Consider the following 19275-nt stretch of genomic DNA (forward strand, 5'->3'; position numbering starts at 1 on the left):
TTTATATACATATATATATACATATATAATATATATAATATGTAAAGTGTGGAGCGCACAATTTAATGCCAAATTAAAATGTATTAATTAAAATGCCCAAGAGAAATCTGTCAGCGCTTAGCGCTCGCTGTCTTATCAGCCATGATTTATATACATATGTATACTATATAGTATGACAATTTTTTTTTTCATTTTTTCATCTGTTTTATTTTTTGTTCACATTTCTGTGCCACATCCGGGCCGCGCTTGGCCGCCATTTTGTGCGCGACTTGAGCGCAGATTGCGAGACTTAACTAAATACAATTGCGACTATTCGCTTTTGCCTAAGTTCATGTTAAGAGATTTTAGAATTTCAATTTCATTTTTTTTTTTTTTTTTTGTATATTTGCTGCGCTTTGCATTTTCTGTGCGCACACACACACACACACACACACATGCACGCTTGTGTATGTTAATCGCGTTTTATGGATATCATTAACATATTTTTCATAATTATTTTTCAACGGAACTCGACTTGTGAATTCCAGGGCGCGTTATTAGATACCCCTTCCCCCCCCCCCCCCCCCCTCACTCCTTCCAGGCCAATGGACTCGTGCTTACACGTGCACAACTCGTAGGATCACACACACACACACACACACACACACACATGCATGTATGCGGCATCGTCTCCGGGTCTAGTTGAGCGTGGGTGGGTGTGCCAATTGTCGCCGCTTTGCGCTCTGTTATAGCTGGCGCGGGGAAGGGGGTGAGGGCTGAACAACTTTGACCTTAAACTGCAGCTCAGCTGCATAGCTAGACCGAACGAAAGCGTGGGGGGGGGGGGGGGTGGCGAAAGAGGGAGAGGAAGAGTGCGTTCACAATTGGCATTAACATGTGTAAATGCGCTCAAGTGAGCCACTGACACACATCATACAGATTACATATACATAATATATATGTGCACATAAACATATACATATATACATATGTATGTATACTTAATATGCACACACACATACACACACATAGCAAACGTTTTTAGCGATCGCTTTTCAGCGCACACCACGTGCAATTCGCCTGGCCAGTGGCGTAGCAGGCAGCTTTTGCAAGGGGCATAATTTCCTTTTCGCATGTTTGAATAGTTTGAAAAGAGCACCATTTCCCTTTGCCTAGACAACAATTGCCCTGCTTCCTGGCAAGTCTCTCTTATATTGATAAATGCATTTGACAAAGTTAGGTTAGGCGATAAAAAGCCTGAAAATGTATCCTAAGCTTTACGTGGCAAGCAAATATATATTTAAATTTATATATCGAACAACAAACAAACCATAATAATATTAAAAATACATAAAATCCCTTTCTAGACCTATAAAAAAACACATTCCAAAGTTAGTTTAGGTGTTTAAACGGGCAGCTCAATCCGAAATTTTAGTTCTTGGCGTGTAAATACATTGTTTATTGCTCCCAGATTGCTTATGACATGGATTGTAACTGTGCACTTATATTTTAACAGCCGGATAAACCGCATTGTAAATCTTAAGAGCTGCACAGGTGGACTTAGTTGGGAAATATATTGCAACAAAATGACAAAATCAATTATGTGCATTCAAGTGAATAAAAACTTTAAGTCATATGCTGAAGTATCGTATTATTCTTCGTATTATTACATAATTCTTGTAAATATTATTAATATTAATAGCTTGTAAACAAAATGTTCTAGAAGTGCAATATTTGCATTTCTGAACAAAATATCCATCAGTAAGCTTTTCTCTTTATTTCCCATATGATATTCATAATCGATTTAATACTCCGGTTCGATATGAAGCAATTCATTTCTTTAGGTCAAACATTAACTCGTATTTTGGCTATAGGTTAAACACATTTTGTCTTTCTGGCATTCTACGGACAGAGCCCGCAAATTTTTGCCCTGTAAGCTTTACCCGTCCCAGATACCAAACCTAACCTGCTCAACTCAACGGAGTGTCCAACATAATATCTGGGTTCCCAACAGTTTTCGGGGCCTTTGCCCATGTCTGTGTCTCCTTGCTGACGCCGACAATTTCGACCACAACTATGTAGAGCTCGTAATAATAATAATAAAAAAAAAAAATCGGGCAAGTCTCTCTGTATGCACGCTCATTTGTTTTTTTGTTCACATTGTCTGCGCCGTCCGCTGTTGTCGCCCCTATATATATAAATATATATATATATATATATAGATATATATAAATATATATATGTGTGTGGAGCATAGCTATGTGCATTTATTTCGAGTGTCAAGTTCAAGGAAATTGCAGAGCTGTCGTTTTGCAAAGCTGTTAATGCAACAGAAATTTCAATTTGGTTGACGAAAAAAAAAATAAATGCATTTGGAATTTTGTTGGGCAATTGATTGAATGAACTTGTCCAGGTATCACTTTTGCGTGAGAAACAATAGCCTTGACCGACCAGGTCGACCATCGACCAGGTACATAAATCATATTACTATCATATTGGGTCGTCAAGAAATTTTAGCCAAAAAACTTGTCTTTAAATGGAAACAGTTGTAAACTGAGTGCGCGTTTCTCTTACATGGAAATCTTAAAAGACATATGGATATACGAAAGATCTCATGTCAGAAAACATATTCAAACACATTTAAAATATAACCAAAATAATTTCGAAAAAAATACTGTTTCTGAACAAGTGTTAAGTACTTGTGTTGAAAGCTAGTTCTGAAAACGAGTTTTTAAAATGAGTGCTAGAAAACGAATGTTAGAAAACAAGTATTAGAAAACAAGTGTCAGAAAAAGTGGACTTTAAAACGAGTGTTGGAAGGCGAGAGCAAAGTACCGCTCGAAAACGTGTGCTTTTAAATGAGTGTTAGAAAACGTACGTTAGATAACTTGTGCTCTAAAACGAGTGCTAGAAAGCGAGTATTAGAAAACGTGTGATTTTAAACGGGTGTTAGCAAACGAGTGTTGGAAATCGAGAACTTTAAAATGAATGTTATAGAACAAGTGCTGGTAAAGTAGGGCTGTGCTTTAAGACGAGTGCCAACAAATTAGTGTTAGAAAATATACGTTAGATAACGTGTGCTCTAAAACGAGTGTTAGAAAACGAGTTCCAAATAATCCTTCTTTGCACAAACTCTCAGATAATTTTGAATAGCTCTAGAGATCTGGCATATTTTTGGCATTACACTTACTAACTTAAATATATCTGGGCTTCGCTTTATATATCTTTTAGGCCAAAAGAGCAAAAAGCATAAATTGCTAAAATTTTTTATTATAATATGAAAATTTCATTTGCCCATCTCCATTAGAAATATATCTAACTTAATGAAGAATTGTGCCTAATTTCTCATCATTATAAATAGTTTTAGGCACAGAATTATTTTTTTTTTCGCGGGTCATTTTCAAAATGTGTTTATCGAGCTGCATTTTTCTCGTACATATTCCAGATATTGAGTGCAATTGTTTTACGGGTTAACTATGCCAAACAGTCATACAGCCACACCACCCACCCACCCACACACACACATACACACACACACACACACACAACATACACCTGCCACATGCATTGTGAATTTTATTTTTGGTCTTCGTCTGCGTTTTCTCGTCTTATTTCAGCGTCTTTTTTTTCCATTTTATTATTTTCTGGCTTACCACACGGTGTAGATCTCTTTTTCTTTTTCAAATATTGTTGGATAGTTTTTCTCTTTTTTTTTGTTAATTTGAATTTGAATTGTTTATGTTTAACGTTCCGATTTCGTGATTTACACGTCATGTGCATATTTTGTTAGCAGATGGTTTGATCTCGATTTCTCGGAATTCCCCGCTTTAGTTCGATGCGTTTCTGATTAGCTTTGAACTTTTTGCTACTTGGCTTCTGATTGGAAGAGCGTTGAGTGCAGCAGCAAAAGTGCACACAATTATTTATTGGCATTTCAAATAGTTTTCATTTAGTTGGTAAATTTTGCACACACGAAAATTTGACACTAATTTTCCAAACATAAAACTCAATTTTTTTTTTACAAAAATGTTTCTGCTTTTTGCTTTTTTTTTTTTTTTTGGAAACATGCGTGCAACATGTGTGCGGTTTATTTGTTGGGTTCTTTTCTGTTGTATTTTGTGTTTCATCTTAAAGTGAAAAATGAGCGACGAACATGGCCCATAAAATTGTTTGATTTTAAACTAAACGCGAATTATGTCAATTCTATAAATAATCGCATGCTAAACAAATTAAGGATGTTTATAACGTTCATTTTTTGTTTTTCGGTACAGATGTCGCCAAGCCAAATGTTAGGCAATTGCCAAAATTGCAAAATATTTGCAATGTGCATGCGGAAAATGTTTCGGTCAGCCAAGAAATTAACGAGCAATGCGTTTGTTTAATGAGCACTTCGAGTGCCTGGAGGTCGAAGGCATTACAAAATAGGTTTATGTGCTCCGCAATTCGAATATACTCAGTCGAGAAACATAACTTTAATGTACTCGATGAATCAAACTGCGCATAGTAGCTGCCTGATTGAGTTCATTTTTTTCAAATACTTCGCCTTCGATTTGAGGAAGACGTTTCGAATTTCGGGCTTGAATTTTGAGATTGAGCTTCATCGATGCCAGACAGATATTTTGAAATATATTGATAAAAATAGTAATGAAACGATGTGATCTTTAATTGGTTGTACTTTTATTTATTCAATATTGGCATGAATGCAATTTTAAAATTTAAATTTAAATTCGAATAATTACTATTTATATTATTGGTGGCATTATTGTCATTGTCATTAGTGTTATCATTAATTTAATTATTACCCTTATTTTTATTATTATTATTATTATTATTATTATTATTATTATTACTATTATTATTATTATTATTATTATTATTATTCTAATTTTTATTATCATTCTCAGTAGTTTCATTGCTATTATCAATATTTATATTTCTATTGTCAGTTTATTATTAATATTTTTATGATTATTAGTATAATCATTATTATTATTCACAATTCTTTTTCTTGATTCCTATTATTATTCTTATTATTATTATCATTAGTAATTAGCCCTAACTTTTCTTTTATTAGAGTTATAAGTATTACTAAGTATTAATAATATTATTAATGGTATTATCATTGTCATTGTTATTTTCATTCGTTTTATTATTATTCATTATATTCATATTCCTACATTTTTTGTTTAAGGGTTCTCTCACCCTCAACTGCAGCTGACTGTACTTAGATATCATATCTTGTGAGCTCCTCTTCTTTTACTAAGGGTAACCGTATTCCGGATAGTTTTCGAACATGACCCAAAGCAATTTAACCGAATCCATAAATCTTATGTTGAGTTTTACATATTTTGTTTTGTGCAAAATTAATTTTTGAATGTTATTTGTATTGGGAATTGTGTTTTGTTAGCTGTGCCGAGCTACATACTTATTTACACTGAGCGCATCAATGACCGTGTTCTATGCGGCCCCTCCACACTTGCCGCCGGGCCCTGCCACGAGGCGGGGCAGCTGCTGTTGCAAGTGTGGACTGGGAAACAATGGAACATGGCAACAACAATATATGTATACATATGTGGAAGATTATCTCATTGCAAACGGAAATTGTGCAATTAATGCAAACATTTAATTTTTGCGCCGTTTGGCGAGCAAGTTTTCGCTCTGCTCCGTCTTGTGCCGCACTTGCCACACGCATCTTGGCGGCATGCACCCGCTTATTGTTATGACTAATGGCTAAATCGGGAAGGAATAACTAAAGTGCATGGAGCATAGAATGCCAGAGACCATTAAGTGTGCGATTTCGTCGGATCAGTTACACGCGCTGCTCCTAATTGAAGACTGCAACTAAAAATAGTTGCACAAACAATTAACTATGCCCCATTCGTTACACTTGGTTCTCTCGCATATCCTTGAGATTCTTGCAGCATTACGATATGTTTTCCAAATTGTCTGAAACAGTTCTTCAGTTTGGACTGGAAACAAGACTCTTTATGCTGTGCCATAACTTTTAATAAAGTTCTGTTTCAGCTTAAGTTCATATTTTCCAAGTTATTTGAAAATGCGAAAAAACTGTTATATCGATTGTTCTGATTGGAACTATATGTTATAGTACTCATGTAAAGCTTTGTCAAGATAGATTCCAGAAACAGATTCATGCTGATCAAGAAAATATATATATGTATTAAATACCCTCTCCAAGGGAATAAACAATATTATGCTCCACTCCAGATCTGTCATTCTCACTTGATCGAAGAGCATTCCGCTTCTTCTAAGGAAAACTTAATAAGTATTGAATTTGAAATTGGGACATTCGGTTCACATCAGTTGACATGCTGCTAGGTCTGCAAATCTGTGGAACTCAATTGAGAATGATGGCCCGCTAATCAATGGCAATCGAGGCTCGTTCTCTTTTTGCGCGAAATTCAATTAGTTGTAGATCGTGTGGAATATGGATGGAAATGTTATAGAAATATTAATCGATGGTCTTAATGCAGGAATGCAACACAACGCTGTGCGACTGCAAGGGCATCAAGGGACGCATGGGCGATCTTGGCTTGAAGGGCGTGCCCGGACGTGAGGGTGCGCCCGGCGATATGGGTCCGTTTGGACCGCCCGGACGTTTCGGGGAGAAGGGCGATTTCGGCGAATACGGCGAACAGGGCGAAAAGGGACATCGGGTAAGTTCCAGTGCACGCATCCTCATACGCATAATACGAGCGATTCCTTTCGATTGACAGGGTGATGCTGGACCGCAGGGCGAGACTGGTTTTCCGGGCGCACGCGTAAGTATTCCTTCTTCCTTCTTTAGTTGTGCCATTTCGTTGCAATTCGCACTTTTCAGGGCTTTCCCGGCGACGATGGCACTCCCGGACCGCGCGGCATCGATGGCTGCGACGGTCGTCCCGGTGCTCAGGGCGATGCTGGTAAGCCGGGTGAAAATGGTGCTCGTGGACCCATGGGCAAGCCCGGTTCGCCTGGCGCGCCAGGTGATGCCGGCGAGGGCGGCATCAACTCCAAGGGCACCAAGGGTAATCGCGGCGAGCTCGGACCCGATGGCACCGATGGTCAGCCAGGTTTTGGCGGCGCAACCGGACACAAGGGCGACATTGGCTTCGCCGGCATTGAGGGCAGAAAGGGCGAACAGGGTCCTCAGGGCTACAAGGGTGAAATGGGCGTGCCTGAGAGCTATCCCATGCTGCAGGGCGTCATGGGCGACAAGGGTGAGCCCGGCGAGGGTGAGCCCGGTGCTCTGCGCTACGATGAAACCCTGAAGGGCTACAAAGGCTATGCTGGGCCACGTGGTGAGCGCGGTCCACCCGGCATATTCGGCGAGCCAGGGCAATTTGGACGCGATGGCTTGCCGGGCGCCCGAGGCGACCACGGCGAGCGCGGCGACCGTGGCAAGCCCGGTCGTGATGGTCCCCAAGGCGGACCCGGTGATAAGGGCGTGAAAGGCGCTCCAGGCTACAATGGCGAAGATGGCGAAGACGGACGGCCGGGTGAGCGCGGCGAGGACGGCTTCGATGGCATGCCCGGCATTCAGGGTCCCGTCGGACCACCCGGTATTTATGATCCCACCTTGGATAGGTCGCTGCCCGGCCCGATTGGACCGCAGGGTGACATCGGACCCGTTGGAAACCCCGGCTTGAATGGCATTCCCGGCAAGCAAGGACGTCGCGGCCCTCAGGGTCCGCCCGGCCCGCCCGGAGATGAAGGTCTCAGTGGCAACCGTGGTCCACCCGGACGCAGCGAGAAAGGCGAGGAGGGTGACTACGGCCTGATGGGTCCACCTGGCCCACAAGGTGCACCCGGCGTGGCTGGTCCTCCAGGTCGCACTGGCTACCAAGGCAGCCCAGGCCTCAACCTGTACGGACCAAAAGGTCAGGCTGGCCAAAATGGAATTCCCGGCGTAGATGGCTATCGTGGCGATCGTGGAGATGTCGGCTTGCCCGGTGACAAGGGCTTGCCAGGTGAAGGCTTGAACATTGTTGGACCACCCGGCTCTCAGGGTCCGCCCGGTAGACGTGGCAGACCCGGCATTGACGGTCGTCCCGGCCTGCGAGGCTTCCCTGGTGACAAGGGTATACGAGGCGATGACTGTGGCGTCTGCCATGCCGGACCGCGTGGCCTTAAGGGCCTCATGGGCGATGCTGGCTATCCGGGCGAGCACGGTGCACGCGGCATGAGCGGCATCACTGGCGCACGCGGACCCAAGGGTGTCAGGGGTAAGCCTGGCTTGCGAGGATTTAAGGGCATGAAGGGCTCAGCCGGTATTCCCGGTGAGGTGGGTCGCCCCGGCAAGCAGGGTCCACCCGGCATAATCGAGTACAGCGGCAGCCAAAAGGTGACAGAAAAGGGCGACGATGGCGACAATGGACGACGCGGCGAACAAGGTGCCCAGGGTGACAGGGGCGAGGATGGATGGAACGGCATAAGCGGAGCCAAGGGTGAACCGGGTCTTCGTGGAGACTTCGGTGACGCAGGTCGACCCGGATTAGACGGCGCACCAGGTATCAATGGCCGCGACGGTAAACCAGGTGCTCCGCCAACCACACCCAAGTTCTATTTAACCGGTGAGCCCGGCTACAATGGCAAAAAGTAAGCTATTTCCTTGAATAATATCTGGCGTAACTCTTAACTGTGACATGCCTTCTATTCTAGGGGCGCTCCTGGTGATGTGGGCAGTGTGGGTCTTAAGGGTGACAAGGGTGAGCCACATCCGGGCGAAATAATTGAGAACCGTGGCGAGCCTGGAGATGTTGGCTATCCCGGCGAGCCTGGCTTCCGCGGACCAAAGGGCGAGGCTGGCGAGCCCGGCCTTAAAGGCATAATGGGTGATATGGGCATTCCCGGCGAAGTCTTCGTGGGACCACCTGGAGCCAAGGGCTATAAGGGCGAGAATGGCGACTATGGACTACATGGCCTGACTGGTAAGCCTGGTAGAGACGGTGAGCCCGGCCTGCCTGGCGTGATCGGCCCCAAAGGATTCCGTGGTGAGCCTGGCCAATATATTCTGCCTGGAGAGATCGGCGTATCCGGCCGACCTGGTATCAAGGGCATAATTGGTGACGAGGGACCAATCGGCTATCCCGGTCCCAGGGGCCGACCCGGACCGAAGGGTAGCAAGGGCGTGACAGGTGATGACGGTTTGATGGGCCTGAAAGGTCTGCCCGGCAACAAGGGACAGCGTGGCGACATTGTGGTTGGACCTCCTGGCCGACAGGGTGAGCCCGGTCGCTCGGGCAGCGTGGCCCTGCACGGTGTAAAGGGCCAAAAGGGTGAGGTCGGCTACCCTGGACAATTCGGCCAGAATGGCGCCAAAGGCAGCATTGGATACCCAGGACGCGCTGGCCGAGTTGGCGATCCAGGTCCAGCCGGCTACCCCGGCGAACCGGGTCCCTCTGGTCTGGCTGGCATTCCCGGCGAACAGGGTGATCGCGGCGACATTGGATTTGATGGACGAACTGGCGATCTGGGTCCTCGCGGCGCAGTCGGTGATTTCGGTCCTAAAGGTTTATATTGTTTACCCTTTCGTCATGCTGCTGAAAGGCTAAATGTCTGGTCTCTGTTTTATAGGTCTTACCGGAGATATCGGTCCGTTCGGCTACCCCGGTGTGCCTGGCATGCCCGGCATCAAGGGCGAGCAAGGTGAGCAGGGTGTGTCGGGACGTCGCGGTGCCAAGGGTGTGTCCGCCTACAGCGGCATTAAGGGTGATCAGGGTGATGCCGGCTGGCAGGGCCCACCTGGTTTCAACGGAGCACCCGGCTTCAAGGGTGAGCGTGGTGCACCAGGTGATTCACTGCCCGCTTCTGATGGTCTGCCGGGCTTCAAGGGCGAGGTTGGTGCGCCCGGTCGCAACGGATTACCCGGCTTGCATGGTTTGAAGGGAGCACGTGGCGAGATTGGATTCTATGGTCAGCCTGGCATGATCGGTGATGAAGGCGATGATGGTATCCCTGGTTACCCCGGTCGCCATGGAGCTGCCGGACTTAAGGGCGAAGCCGGTCAAGTCGGACCCATGGGCTCACCCGGTGATTTTGGAGATATCGGCGATGTTGGCTATCCAGGCGCCCCAGGATTGCAGGGCGACGAAGGACTGCCTGGTGAATATGGTCCAAGCGGCAATACGGGTGAAACCGGCGAAAGGGGTGACATCGGTGATGTTGGTGAGGTTCTCTACCTGGGCAACATAGAAGATACCCGTGGTGAGACCGGAGATCATGGACTAACTGGCGAGACAGGCCCGACGGGAGAGCCCGGCATGGTCGGTGCCGCGGGCTACCGTGGTGCACGTGGACAGCCCGGTGACATTGGGTTCGGAGGTCAGCCTGGATTTGATGGCCAGCCAGGACCCAAGGGCATACAGGGCGACAAGGGATTGCGGGGCGTTCCCGGTGCAAGACTCGTTGCCGAACGCGGCGACGAAGGTGACCAAGGATATGACGGACTTGCCGGACGTCCTGGACGCTATGGCCAGAAGGGAGCACCTGGTGAACAGGGCGAATATGGACTAAACGGCGCGATCGGTCCCCAGGGTCCAGTGCGCATCGGTCCTGCCGGTCCACCCGGCGATTTTGGCTATCCCGGACCACCCGGACGCAATGGACTGCACGGCCTGACTGGACCAAAGGGCGAGCGCGGCAATACCGGCCGAAAGGGCGAACAGGGTGAAGCTGGCTTTGCCATCTGGGGCAGACAAGGTGACACGGGCGACCGAGGTGAGCAGGGTGCACTCGGCTATGATGGCGCCAAGGGCGAACAAGGCTTCAGCGGACGTCCTGGCCGCACCGGCTTCATTGGTCCGCGCGGACCACGCGGCCCAACTGGCGACGCCGGCTGGAGCGGTATCGACGGCGTCGACGGTCTGTCCGGCCAAAAGGGTGAAGCTGGTGTCACCTACTCCTACACGTATGCCCGTCCCGGGGATCGTGGCGAGCCCGGCCTAGATGGCTTCAAGGGTGAGCAGGGCGACATTGGTGCACCCGGTCTCCTGGGTGCCATCGGTCTGCGCGGCGTTGCCGGATATCGTGGTGATGCTGGTGAGATGGGCTACCAAGGTCCAGACGGCATTCAAGGCCAACGCGGCGACATGGGTGCAATTGGCTTGACCGGACGCGTAGGTGCACAAGGTCAGACTGGTGCGCCGGGTGACCCGGCGCCACCGCCGCCGCCGCCCAAGAGCCGCGGCTTCATTTTCACCCGGCACTCGCAGTCTGTACAGATACCCGTCTGCCCGGCCAATACGAACATGCTGTGGGAGGGCTACTCGCTCTCCGGCAATGTGGCCAGCAGTCGCGCCGTCGGCCAAGATCTGGGCCAGTCCGGCTCCTGTCTGATGCGCTTCACCACGATGCCGTACATGTTCTGCGACTTCAACAATGTCTGCAACTATGCCCAGAACAACGACGACAGCTTGTGGCTGTCCACCGCGGAGCCTATGCCCATGTCCATGACGCCGATTCAGTCCAGAGACCTCATGAAGTACATTTCCCGGTAAGCCCCGCCAAACTTCCACCAGACTTGGTCCATGACCTGTACCAATAATCTATCTATGCCTGCAGCTGCGTCGTGTGCGAGACCTCAACTCGAGTCATTGCCCTGCACTCGCAGTCCATGTCCATACCGGACTGTCCTGGCGGCTGGGAAGAGATGTGGAGCGGCTATAGTTACTATATGGTGAGGATTTGTACTTGATTTGGGTGCGAGATTAATCTCTATTGCTTGCTCGACACAGACTACCATGGATAACACGGGCGGCATTGGCCAAAATCTGGTCTCGCCCGGCTCCTGCTTGGAGGAGTTCCGTTCCAATCCCGTCATCGAGTGCCATGGCCATGGACGCTGCAATTACTACGATGCGCTAGCCTCCTTCTGGCTGGCCGTTATCGAGCAGCAGGATCAGTTTGTGCAGCCGCGCCAGCAAACGCTCAAGGCCGACCAAACCAGCAAGATTAGCAGGTAAGCGGATCTTCCGGCGCTGGGAACAAGGATCACACTACAATATGCTTTCCTTGCAGATGCACTGTGTGTCGTCGTCGTGGCGACAGCTTCTTCACAGTCAAACGGACTTCCTCAACATACAGCTCCGGCTCCGGTTCCGGCTCGGGCTCGGGCTCGAGCTCTTGGTCATCGTCGTCTTCGGCAGGAGCCAGAGCGCCAGCGCCTTCCCCCTACTCCAGCTGGTCGGGTGGCTATCCGAGCATCGATTTCCGTACGGCACCGCAAACAGTACGCCAGCCGCAGCCGCAGCCACCGCCGGCCAACTACAACCGTCAGCCCAACTATCGGAACCCCTATCAATACGCCGGCACGCGCCAATATCGTCGGCGTCCGCGCGACGACACCTACGCTCCTTAGATGCACAGCTCCGTTTACGTACTAAGTAGCAGTTAAATAATAAATAATTAAGTCTAAGTCGCTAACACAAATAGAAACCCCCCACCCTTTGGGGACGCAATCTAATCTAATGTCGAAACAAAAATGAGCAAAAATACCAAAAAAGAAGATTTCTAGTGTAGAGCGAGGCGAGAGAACAACAACAACTTCCACTGTCATAATCCACTGCCCCCCACCCAGCATGATGTAATCCAGCTCTTGAATTTTCCTCTAAGGGATTACAGCTTAACACACAACACACAACGCGAAACAAAACCCAGTTTTTGATAAATAAAAATTTACACATCATAAAAGTAATGCCATAAATATTGATTGTTTTAACTGATAACAATTTGAATTGAAAAACACTTTAATTTAAATATTTTGTATTTCATATGAATTATGTAAATTATTTTCCAATTTCAGGCTAAGCCTTTTATCAGCTTTACCTTGTTTAGAAGCTTTTGGACTTCGAACTTTTACCTGGCAAATCATGTCTAAAGATTTATTGAAAAATTATATATTTATTAATTTTAACAAAATATCCAATGCCCATTCATATGCTTGCCGTAATTTAGAATCTAGTTTTTCTAATTTGTATGAAAAAAATTCTAAACTGTTTCCAAAATTTTTATTCATTTTTACTTAGATCGGAACATTTAAATTCTTTGTAGCGACTTCCCTTAGACTTCAAGTCTTCAAACGCTTCTCTAATTTGTGCTCCAAATTGATTGATTCATCACATTAATTTGTATTATTTATTAAAATAAACTTGTTCATTAATTGTATGGCAAATAGTTTCTTGCTCGATAGAAAATGCGAAAATAGACAAATTTAAAGATATATGTTGATTTCGCTGTGAGTCAATCGAAAAAAGGATAGGCCTTCACATATATTTGCTATTAATTATTTTTTAAACTATATAAAGTAAGAGTGCATAAGTTGAAATGTTCATTGTCAAGTTATTAGCCCGATACCCGCCACAATTTGTGGCAACTGAAAGACAGGCGAACATTATCATTATTTATACTATATATAGCTTGCTTGAGGGGAATTTGTGGTTGACAACGTTTAAGGATAAACAAGGATAACACATAAATATTTACGTAACGCAGAGACAAAACAGTTTTAGTTAAATCTAAATATCCACGTCTGCAACCTCTTCCAGTTTTCGATTTAATATGTTTTTTTTATGTTTGTTTTAATGCTTCTGTTTTTTTTTGGTGTTCTTCTAGTTGTTCAGCAGTTGTTGTCGGCACCTCCGCTCATTACTATTATTTAACAAAGTCGGGATTCTCCTGCACGTTGTCGGTGAACTGCAGCTGATTGTCGATTATTTGGAATAGGACCTCCGGAGCCGGAAAGCGACCGGTTTGGATTTTCGACCAAACGGGCACATCGTTCAATGTTATCTCAAAGGCGCCCGACGAGATGAGCTGTCCCTCGATCATGTTGCCCAAAAAGAATATCATCATACAGGCATAGATCTTGTTGCCCTGCAGATGATTCCACCAGCCCGGCGTGTTCAGGCCCAGGCAGGTGAACGGACTCACAGATGTCACCACAGACACAATGATGATTATTTTCAATGCGAATATCAGCTTGGACAGATAGTAATTCATGCCGGGCGGATCATAATTGGCGCCATGGATCTGTATCTGTGGGTACTTCTCGCCCAGGATATTCACATAGTCCTCGAAGGCCTTGCGATAGCCGCACGAGTAACTACGGGAAAAACAATTGCAAAATAATGAAAGAAAACATGACACATTATTGCGATAACGGATGTCAGCGTGACCAGGCAGGCGGCAGCCACTAACTAATTTACACCTACCAATAAAGAAATGTCATCGTTGGCGCAACGCTCTGTCCAAATTTGGTGGCCGGTATTTCCTTGCCGCCCTCAAAGGCCAGTGCATAGCAGGCGCACAGGCAGAGTACAAGCAATGCCAGATTTCTGCCATTTGTTGATTCCATTTTGTTGGTTTATTTCGTTTTAATTTCAATCGCAAAACCAGCTGGGCAAAGAAATCGGCAGCAGCAAGCGAAAGAAATTTATCTTTTTATCTTCTTCCAATATTGCCATTCAGCGGTGTGTGTAAATTTATCGATATGTTGGTATGATGCATACAAAATATTGCTATCGATTTTCACGGACTACGCTTACAACAATTTTCATATAAATATACATATATAATATATATTAAGTTTCGAAATAAGCAAGATGAACGCTGTTTACCTGATCGTAACACTTACTCTATTTCAAAGCCTTTCCACAGCACTCTACGCTAAACAATTCCCTGAGAGTGTACGGTATCGTCATGCAGACTGAACGTGTACGGCGCCGGCTGTGCCGAACAGCTGTTGTGACATAACCTGCGTCTATTCAAAATGCTGCGCCGTGTAAATAACAATAATGAAATTTAATAAATGTGTATTAAATATTGTATTTTGAACAATTGCAGATATTACCCGCGGCGCGACTGGCGCTGCAGCTGACAAAGCCTGCAGTTACAGCAACCCGTTCGAGCAGCTACAGCGTCTATGAGCCGGACTACCTCGAGGTACTTATCAAATATAATTATAGTTATTTAATATTTGAACTCAATTTTTTATGCACATTTTAGTCACTCAAGCCCAAATTCCCGCAATACGAGAGCCTAAATGTGCAAATCAAAGGCTACGATTATCCGCTGCTCGAGAGCTATCAACGTTTCCTGCACAGCGTGGCCGAGTATCTGGATCTGGATGTCTCCGATTGCTATGCTCTGCCCCCGCAGCAGACCCAAGTGCAGCGACTGCGGCCCAACTCCACGGTCATTGAGTCCGAGTACAAGCTGACCACCTACGAACGCAATCTGCAGCTGAGCAATGTGGATGCACCGATCTATCCGCAATTTCTGCGCATTGCACAAGCGGCGCTGCCCGAGGGCGTTCACCTGTCCGTTTCGGAGCACACGGATGAGCATGAGGAGCGTCGCTATGTGCCTGACCGGGATCTGCTCGATCTAAAGGCAGAACTGGAGCGCATGGGCGGCGCCACACCCACAAAGAAAAAATAACAAAAACCATTGTCATTTGGCATATGGACAAACATTAAAAATCTAGTTTATTTTTATTATTGAATTAATCTGTATAGCGTAAAAAGTGAAGTGTCTAAAACAAACTTTCCTATTTAAAGCTTTGCACTAACTGGACGGCAACGTTTACACATGGAAGACGCATCTCTAAGCTACATTCACCTAAACTAATTGATTGCACTATGATATAAACTCTTAGACAACGCCAAAGTGCACCACTTTGATGGAGGACGAAGAGCTGGGCGTTGTTTTGTTGCTGGACGCCGACGCCGCCTCCTCCTCCCTGCGACGCGTTGGCGGCTTGCTAACATCTGCAGAGTAGGGAGAAGCATATATTAAGAGGGAGAAATTACACATATAGTCCATTACTACTCACTAGTTGTTATGGGATTGAAATCCTTTAAGTACTCATCGTTCGGATGGCAAAGCGGCAAACTATCAGCTAGTTCCTTTCGGGGATTGGTCAAATGACGCGCTGCTGGTCGGGAATAGCCATTACGCTTGGGCGGCATAGGTTTCTCTTTGCGCGGAATTTCCTGGCAGAGCAAACAAATCGTCGTCAGATGTGCGCAATCAAATGTTGAAAAGGCAAGACTTACCGGCACCACAGCCACCTGTATGGTGTCCGAGAATTTAACCTTATTCTTTTCGGCTGGCGCGGCTTTCACGCTGGGCGTCGCAGGCGCCTCTCCATTGAGCGGCGCTGCTGCAGCATTCGAGAGTATGGAAGCGGTGGGCTTTTTGAGCAGCAAACGCTTTTGATAATCCTCATTGCCAAGAGCTGGCAGCATGGCAGGTATGTTGCCCGAGACAAGTGGATGCTGATAGAACTTGGGCTGATGCGACAGAGCTGGTGCCATCTGCGGACCTTGCTCCACAAAGGTTGCCGGCTGCAGACGTGCCACCGGACTGCTGGGCAGGGGCAGGCCCACTGTCTGATCCGGCACATCCTGTGACCAGCCATTGCCTGCAAATGGAACTTAGTTGTGGTGAGCTGTTATCTTAAAAAGTACTTTCTGTTGCCTACCATTCGAATTTGTATGCTTCACAGGTGCCTGGCTGCCACTTTTCTGGGCCAGCGCCACCAGCGAGGTTGTCGTGGAGGCGCTACTCAGCTTGGTTGTTCGCAGCTCAGGCAACGGAGGCCGCAGCTCCGGCTTGGGTATGTTAATCTTAATCATTTCGGCATTGAATATTTTGGACTTGAATGAGGGCAAGGGTGGCACATAGTTTTTCAGCGCCTGCTGGCTGGGCGTCGAGTAACTGGACTGCGAGCAGGCGGAATCGGGGCGCAGTTCGCTGGCTAAGGTCAGGCTGAGATTGCCATCGGCATGATGCTCGCCATGGATGATGGCGGCCGCTTGACTGAATGCGGCCTGAGCAAATTCGCTTAAGCTGCCAATGCATTTGGTCAGATTGTAGAGGTCCATAAACAGATCGTAATCCGCAATGTCATGGGCAATCTCGAAGGCTTCGTTGAACAGATTTTTGCTGCGGAAAGGAGAAACTTGGTTACAAGGAACTGAATACAAACAAATCGCAAACCTACCGCAGCAAGAAGAAGCAAAATCGTCGCTTAAGATCGTAAACCTGATCGCTAAACTCGTCCTTGGTATCCTCGGAGAGCGTGTGCGCAAAGGTTTTCAAAGCTCTGGCCATTAGATCGCATCGAGCACGCCGCTGATCCGGCGCAAAGAATATATAGTTGGCGATTTTGTGCAGCGTGATGAGGCACATGGCGCCATAGGTCTCCCAGTTGAGCGCTGCCAGCACATTGACCGCACGCTCTGGCTGCTGCAGACGCAAATACTTGTCCGCAATAACGTCGGCCGTCAGGCCGGAGTTGTGTATATCGCCACGCATACCGGCGCCGCCAAAGATGCGCATGCAGGCCAATGGTCCCTGCTCGTACAGCAGCAGCAACAGGCAATCTGTTTGAGCGTAATTGTGTGAGAAGCTGCTCAGATCAGGCTTCCGGCTGAAGGCAATGCTCAGCAGCGTCGGCTGCGCGGCAAAGTAGTGCGACAAATCCAGCAGACTCAGCGGCGTGACGCTCTCGCTCAGCAGCTGATTGCCAATGGGCGCCAGCGCCAGATCGAAGCACTGCAGCACCGAACGCTCGTTGGCGACGCACAGCAGCGCCGAATCGCAGTGCCAGGCGCATTGGGTGGGCACAATCTCGATTTGATTAACATATTTGGTTGTCTGCAGCACCAGATCGTGCAGGCAAATGTTGCGATCGATGCTGCCCAAAAAGAGCTTCTCCTGATCGGGACTGAAGGCGAAGCAACAGATCTGCGTGCCCATGGCAATGGAGGTAATTGCGGTGCGCTGCATTTTGCCCGTGGCCAGTTCATATGAGCAAATCTCTGCGCTGATGTCGCCCTTGCGCGAGACCTTCTGTTCCAGCGTGATGATCTGATTCTCCGAGCTGCGCAAAAAGTCCACGCACAACGGATCGTTCTCCGACCAGCAATAGGCAATCGATTCCAGCTGCAAGCTAAATGGAATTTCAGTTAATTGGGAGCAATCATTATTTATACATTTTATAGTTACGCCTTGATCTTGAAGATGTGTATGTTGGCACGATCCTGATCGCGTATTGTGGGTCGCCAGGGATAGACCTCGTTCTGTGAGGATTGTGTCCAGACAACAAACAGATCAAAGCTGCCATTTACAGTTAAATGGCGTGCCAGTTTACGCTCGGAAGCGGCACCCGGTATGATAACATGAAATATACGCGGCTCCATGTTGGCAATCTTCTCCGGCCCCAGCGGTCTCAGGTTGGGCCGCTGCAAATGCACCACCGTCAGCTGGTTGGTATTGTAGGCCAAGACGATGTGGGAACGTGTAAAAAATGCTGCCAAGTAAGAGACAAAGTGCATAAACAAAACATGAAAGCGCGCGCGGGCACAGATTAATTAAAAATTACAATAATTGCATGTGGAATGTGCTGCTGTTGCTGTTGTTGTTGTTGTTGTTGCTTGTGGGAAAGTGGTGGAAACTGCGCGTCGTTAGAAATGCAAATTTCTCCAGCAAAGCAGCACACGCACAGCACAGCACGGCACGGCACACACTCGAAGACTCGACTCACCATCGGTAATGAGCTCGGCGGCCAGTTTGCCAACCAGATACTTTTCAAAGACCATGCGCAATATGTCGCCCGTATAGATGTCGACACAGATGTGCGCAATGATGCCATTGTCGAAGAGCAGCAGCACCTGTGCTGCATCCTGCCATTCGGAGTGCACCAGTTTGTGTGTGCGCAGCAGATCCTCCAGTTTCTTTAGATTATCCTTCAAGCGTCCCGCCGCCTTGCGGCTGTTCTTTAGCACGGCCAGGCCATTGCGACGCTCGGTATAGTCGCGCTTGGCCTGGGCGGTCAGCTCCTGGGAGAGATCACGCTGGCGCTTATAGCGAAAGGCACCCAAATCGCTGCTCTTGATGCGCACCTCATCGCGCAGCGTTGTCCAGAAGTGCAGCTCGCTGAGCAGCATTGCGCCGTCAACGCATGGCCCCGATGCGAACGCAAATGTAAATGAGCATTGGAAACGGGGTGTGGGGCACAAATGGGTGTCAACGATTACAATGGCCAGGCGAACGGATTGGGGCCAAGCAAGTGGCGCATGCGCAACCCACGATATCAGCAGTTAAGCACACACTTATTTACAACTACCAAATATTTAGTAGACTGCAAGTTTAAAATAGTTAAAGTTGATTTTCTTTTTTTGTTGGCAAAACTACGACGCACGCAAACGTAAACACTGAAAATTGGAGTTTTTAGTGCTGGCAGTGATGCGATCACTTGTTGCTTCGATAGATGCTATCGAAACGATGTTATCG

At 47.1% G+C, this 19275-nt stretch overlaps 4 protein-coding genes across 4 annotated transcripts in view; 2 read left to right on the forward strand and 2 right to left on the reverse strand.

Annotated features, from left to right (window-relative positions):
• Positions 1 to 14078, forward strand: part of vkg (Collagen alpha-1(IV) chain viking) — a 20933-nt gene extending 6855 nt beyond the window's left edge. The window contains exons 3-10 of the mRNA XM_002051811.4: positions 6471 to 6653; positions 6714 to 6758; positions 6818 to 8574; positions 8638 to 9488; positions 9553 to 11470; positions 11539 to 11653; positions 11712 to 11935; positions 11995 to 14078. Coding sequence (XP_002051847.2) covers positions 6471 to 6653; positions 6714 to 6758; positions 6818 to 8574; positions 8638 to 9488; positions 9553 to 11470; positions 11539 to 11653; positions 11712 to 11935; positions 11995 to 12334 — 5433 coding nt within the window. The 3' untranslated portion in view covers positions 12335 to 14078. The remainder of the gene's footprint in view (positions 1 to 6470; positions 6654 to 6713; positions 6759 to 6817; positions 8575 to 8637; positions 9489 to 9552; positions 11471 to 11538; positions 11654 to 11711; positions 11936 to 11994) is intronic.
• SelT (selenoprotein T) lies at positions 13512 to 14555 on the reverse strand. The gene is made up of 2 exons (XM_002051810.4): positions 14187 to 14555; positions 13512 to 14077 (listed from the first exon to the last, which is right to left on the reverse strand). The coding sequence occupies exons 1-2, from the start codon at positions 14327 to 14329 to the stop codon at positions 13627 to 13629; spliced, it is 594 nt and encodes a 197-aa protein (XP_002051846.1). The 5' UTR covers positions 14330 to 14555; the 3' UTR covers positions 13512 to 13626.
• A 99-nt stretch (positions 14556 to 14654) lies between these two features.
• mRpL48 (mitochondrial ribosomal protein L48) lies at positions 14655 to 15478 on the forward strand. The gene is made up of 3 exons (XM_002051809.4): positions 14655 to 14755; positions 14818 to 14916; positions 14980 to 15478. Exons 1-3 carry the CDS (start codon positions 14744 to 14746, stop codon positions 15412 to 15414), a joined length of 546 nt encoding a protein of 181 aa, XP_002051845.1. The 5' UTR covers positions 14655 to 14743; the 3' UTR covers positions 15415 to 15478.
• Positions 15437 to 19228, reverse strand: frtz (WD repeat-containing and planar cell polarity effector protein fritz). The gene is made up of 7 exons (XM_002051808.4): positions 18527 to 19228; positions 17989 to 18292; positions 16982 to 17932; positions 16460 to 16923; positions 16032 to 16399; positions 15809 to 15968; positions 15437 to 15743 (listed from the first exon to the last, which is right to left on the reverse strand). Exons 1-7 carry the CDS (start codon positions 18927 to 18929, stop codon positions 15628 to 15630), a joined length of 2766 nt encoding a protein of 921 aa, XP_002051844.1. The 5' UTR covers positions 18930 to 19228; the 3' UTR covers positions 15437 to 15627.
• Positions 19229 to 19275: the final 47 nt, after the last annotated feature.

Source organism: Drosophila virilis, chromosome 4 (genome assembly GCF_030788295.1).
Source record: "Drosophila virilis strain 15010-1051.87 chromosome 4, Dvir_AGI_RSII-ME, whole genome shotgun sequence".
Classification (NCBI taxonomy): domain Eukaryota; kingdom Metazoa; phylum Arthropoda; class Insecta; order Diptera; family Drosophilidae; genus Drosophila; species Drosophila virilis.

Coding starts and splice junctions, on each gene's coding strand:
- SelT (XM_002051810.4), bottom strand. CDS start 14,329: ATGGAATCAACAAATGGCAGAAATCTGGCATTGCTTGTACTCTGCCTG. Junction 14,078..14,186: donor ACGATGACATTTCTTTATTG/GTAGGTGTAAAT, acceptor TTTTTCCCGTAG/TTACTCGTGCGGCTATCGCA.
- mRpL48 (XM_002051809.4), top strand. Junction 14,917..14,979: donor ATGAGCCGGACTACCTCGAG/GTACTTATCAAA, acceptor TGCACATTTTAG/TCACTCAAGCCCAAATTCCC.
- frtz (XM_002051808.4), bottom strand. CDS start 18,929: ATGCTGCTCAGCGAGCTGCACTTCTGGACAACGCTGCGCGATGAGGTG. Junction 16,924..16,981: donor TTTTGCTTCTTCTTGCTGCG/GTAGGTTTGCGA, acceptor TCCTTTCCGCAG/CAAAAATCTGTTCAACGAAG. Junction 16,400..16,459: donor GAAGCATACAAATTCGAATG/GTAGGCAACAGA, acceptor TTCCATTTGCAG/GCAATGGCTGGTCACAGGAT.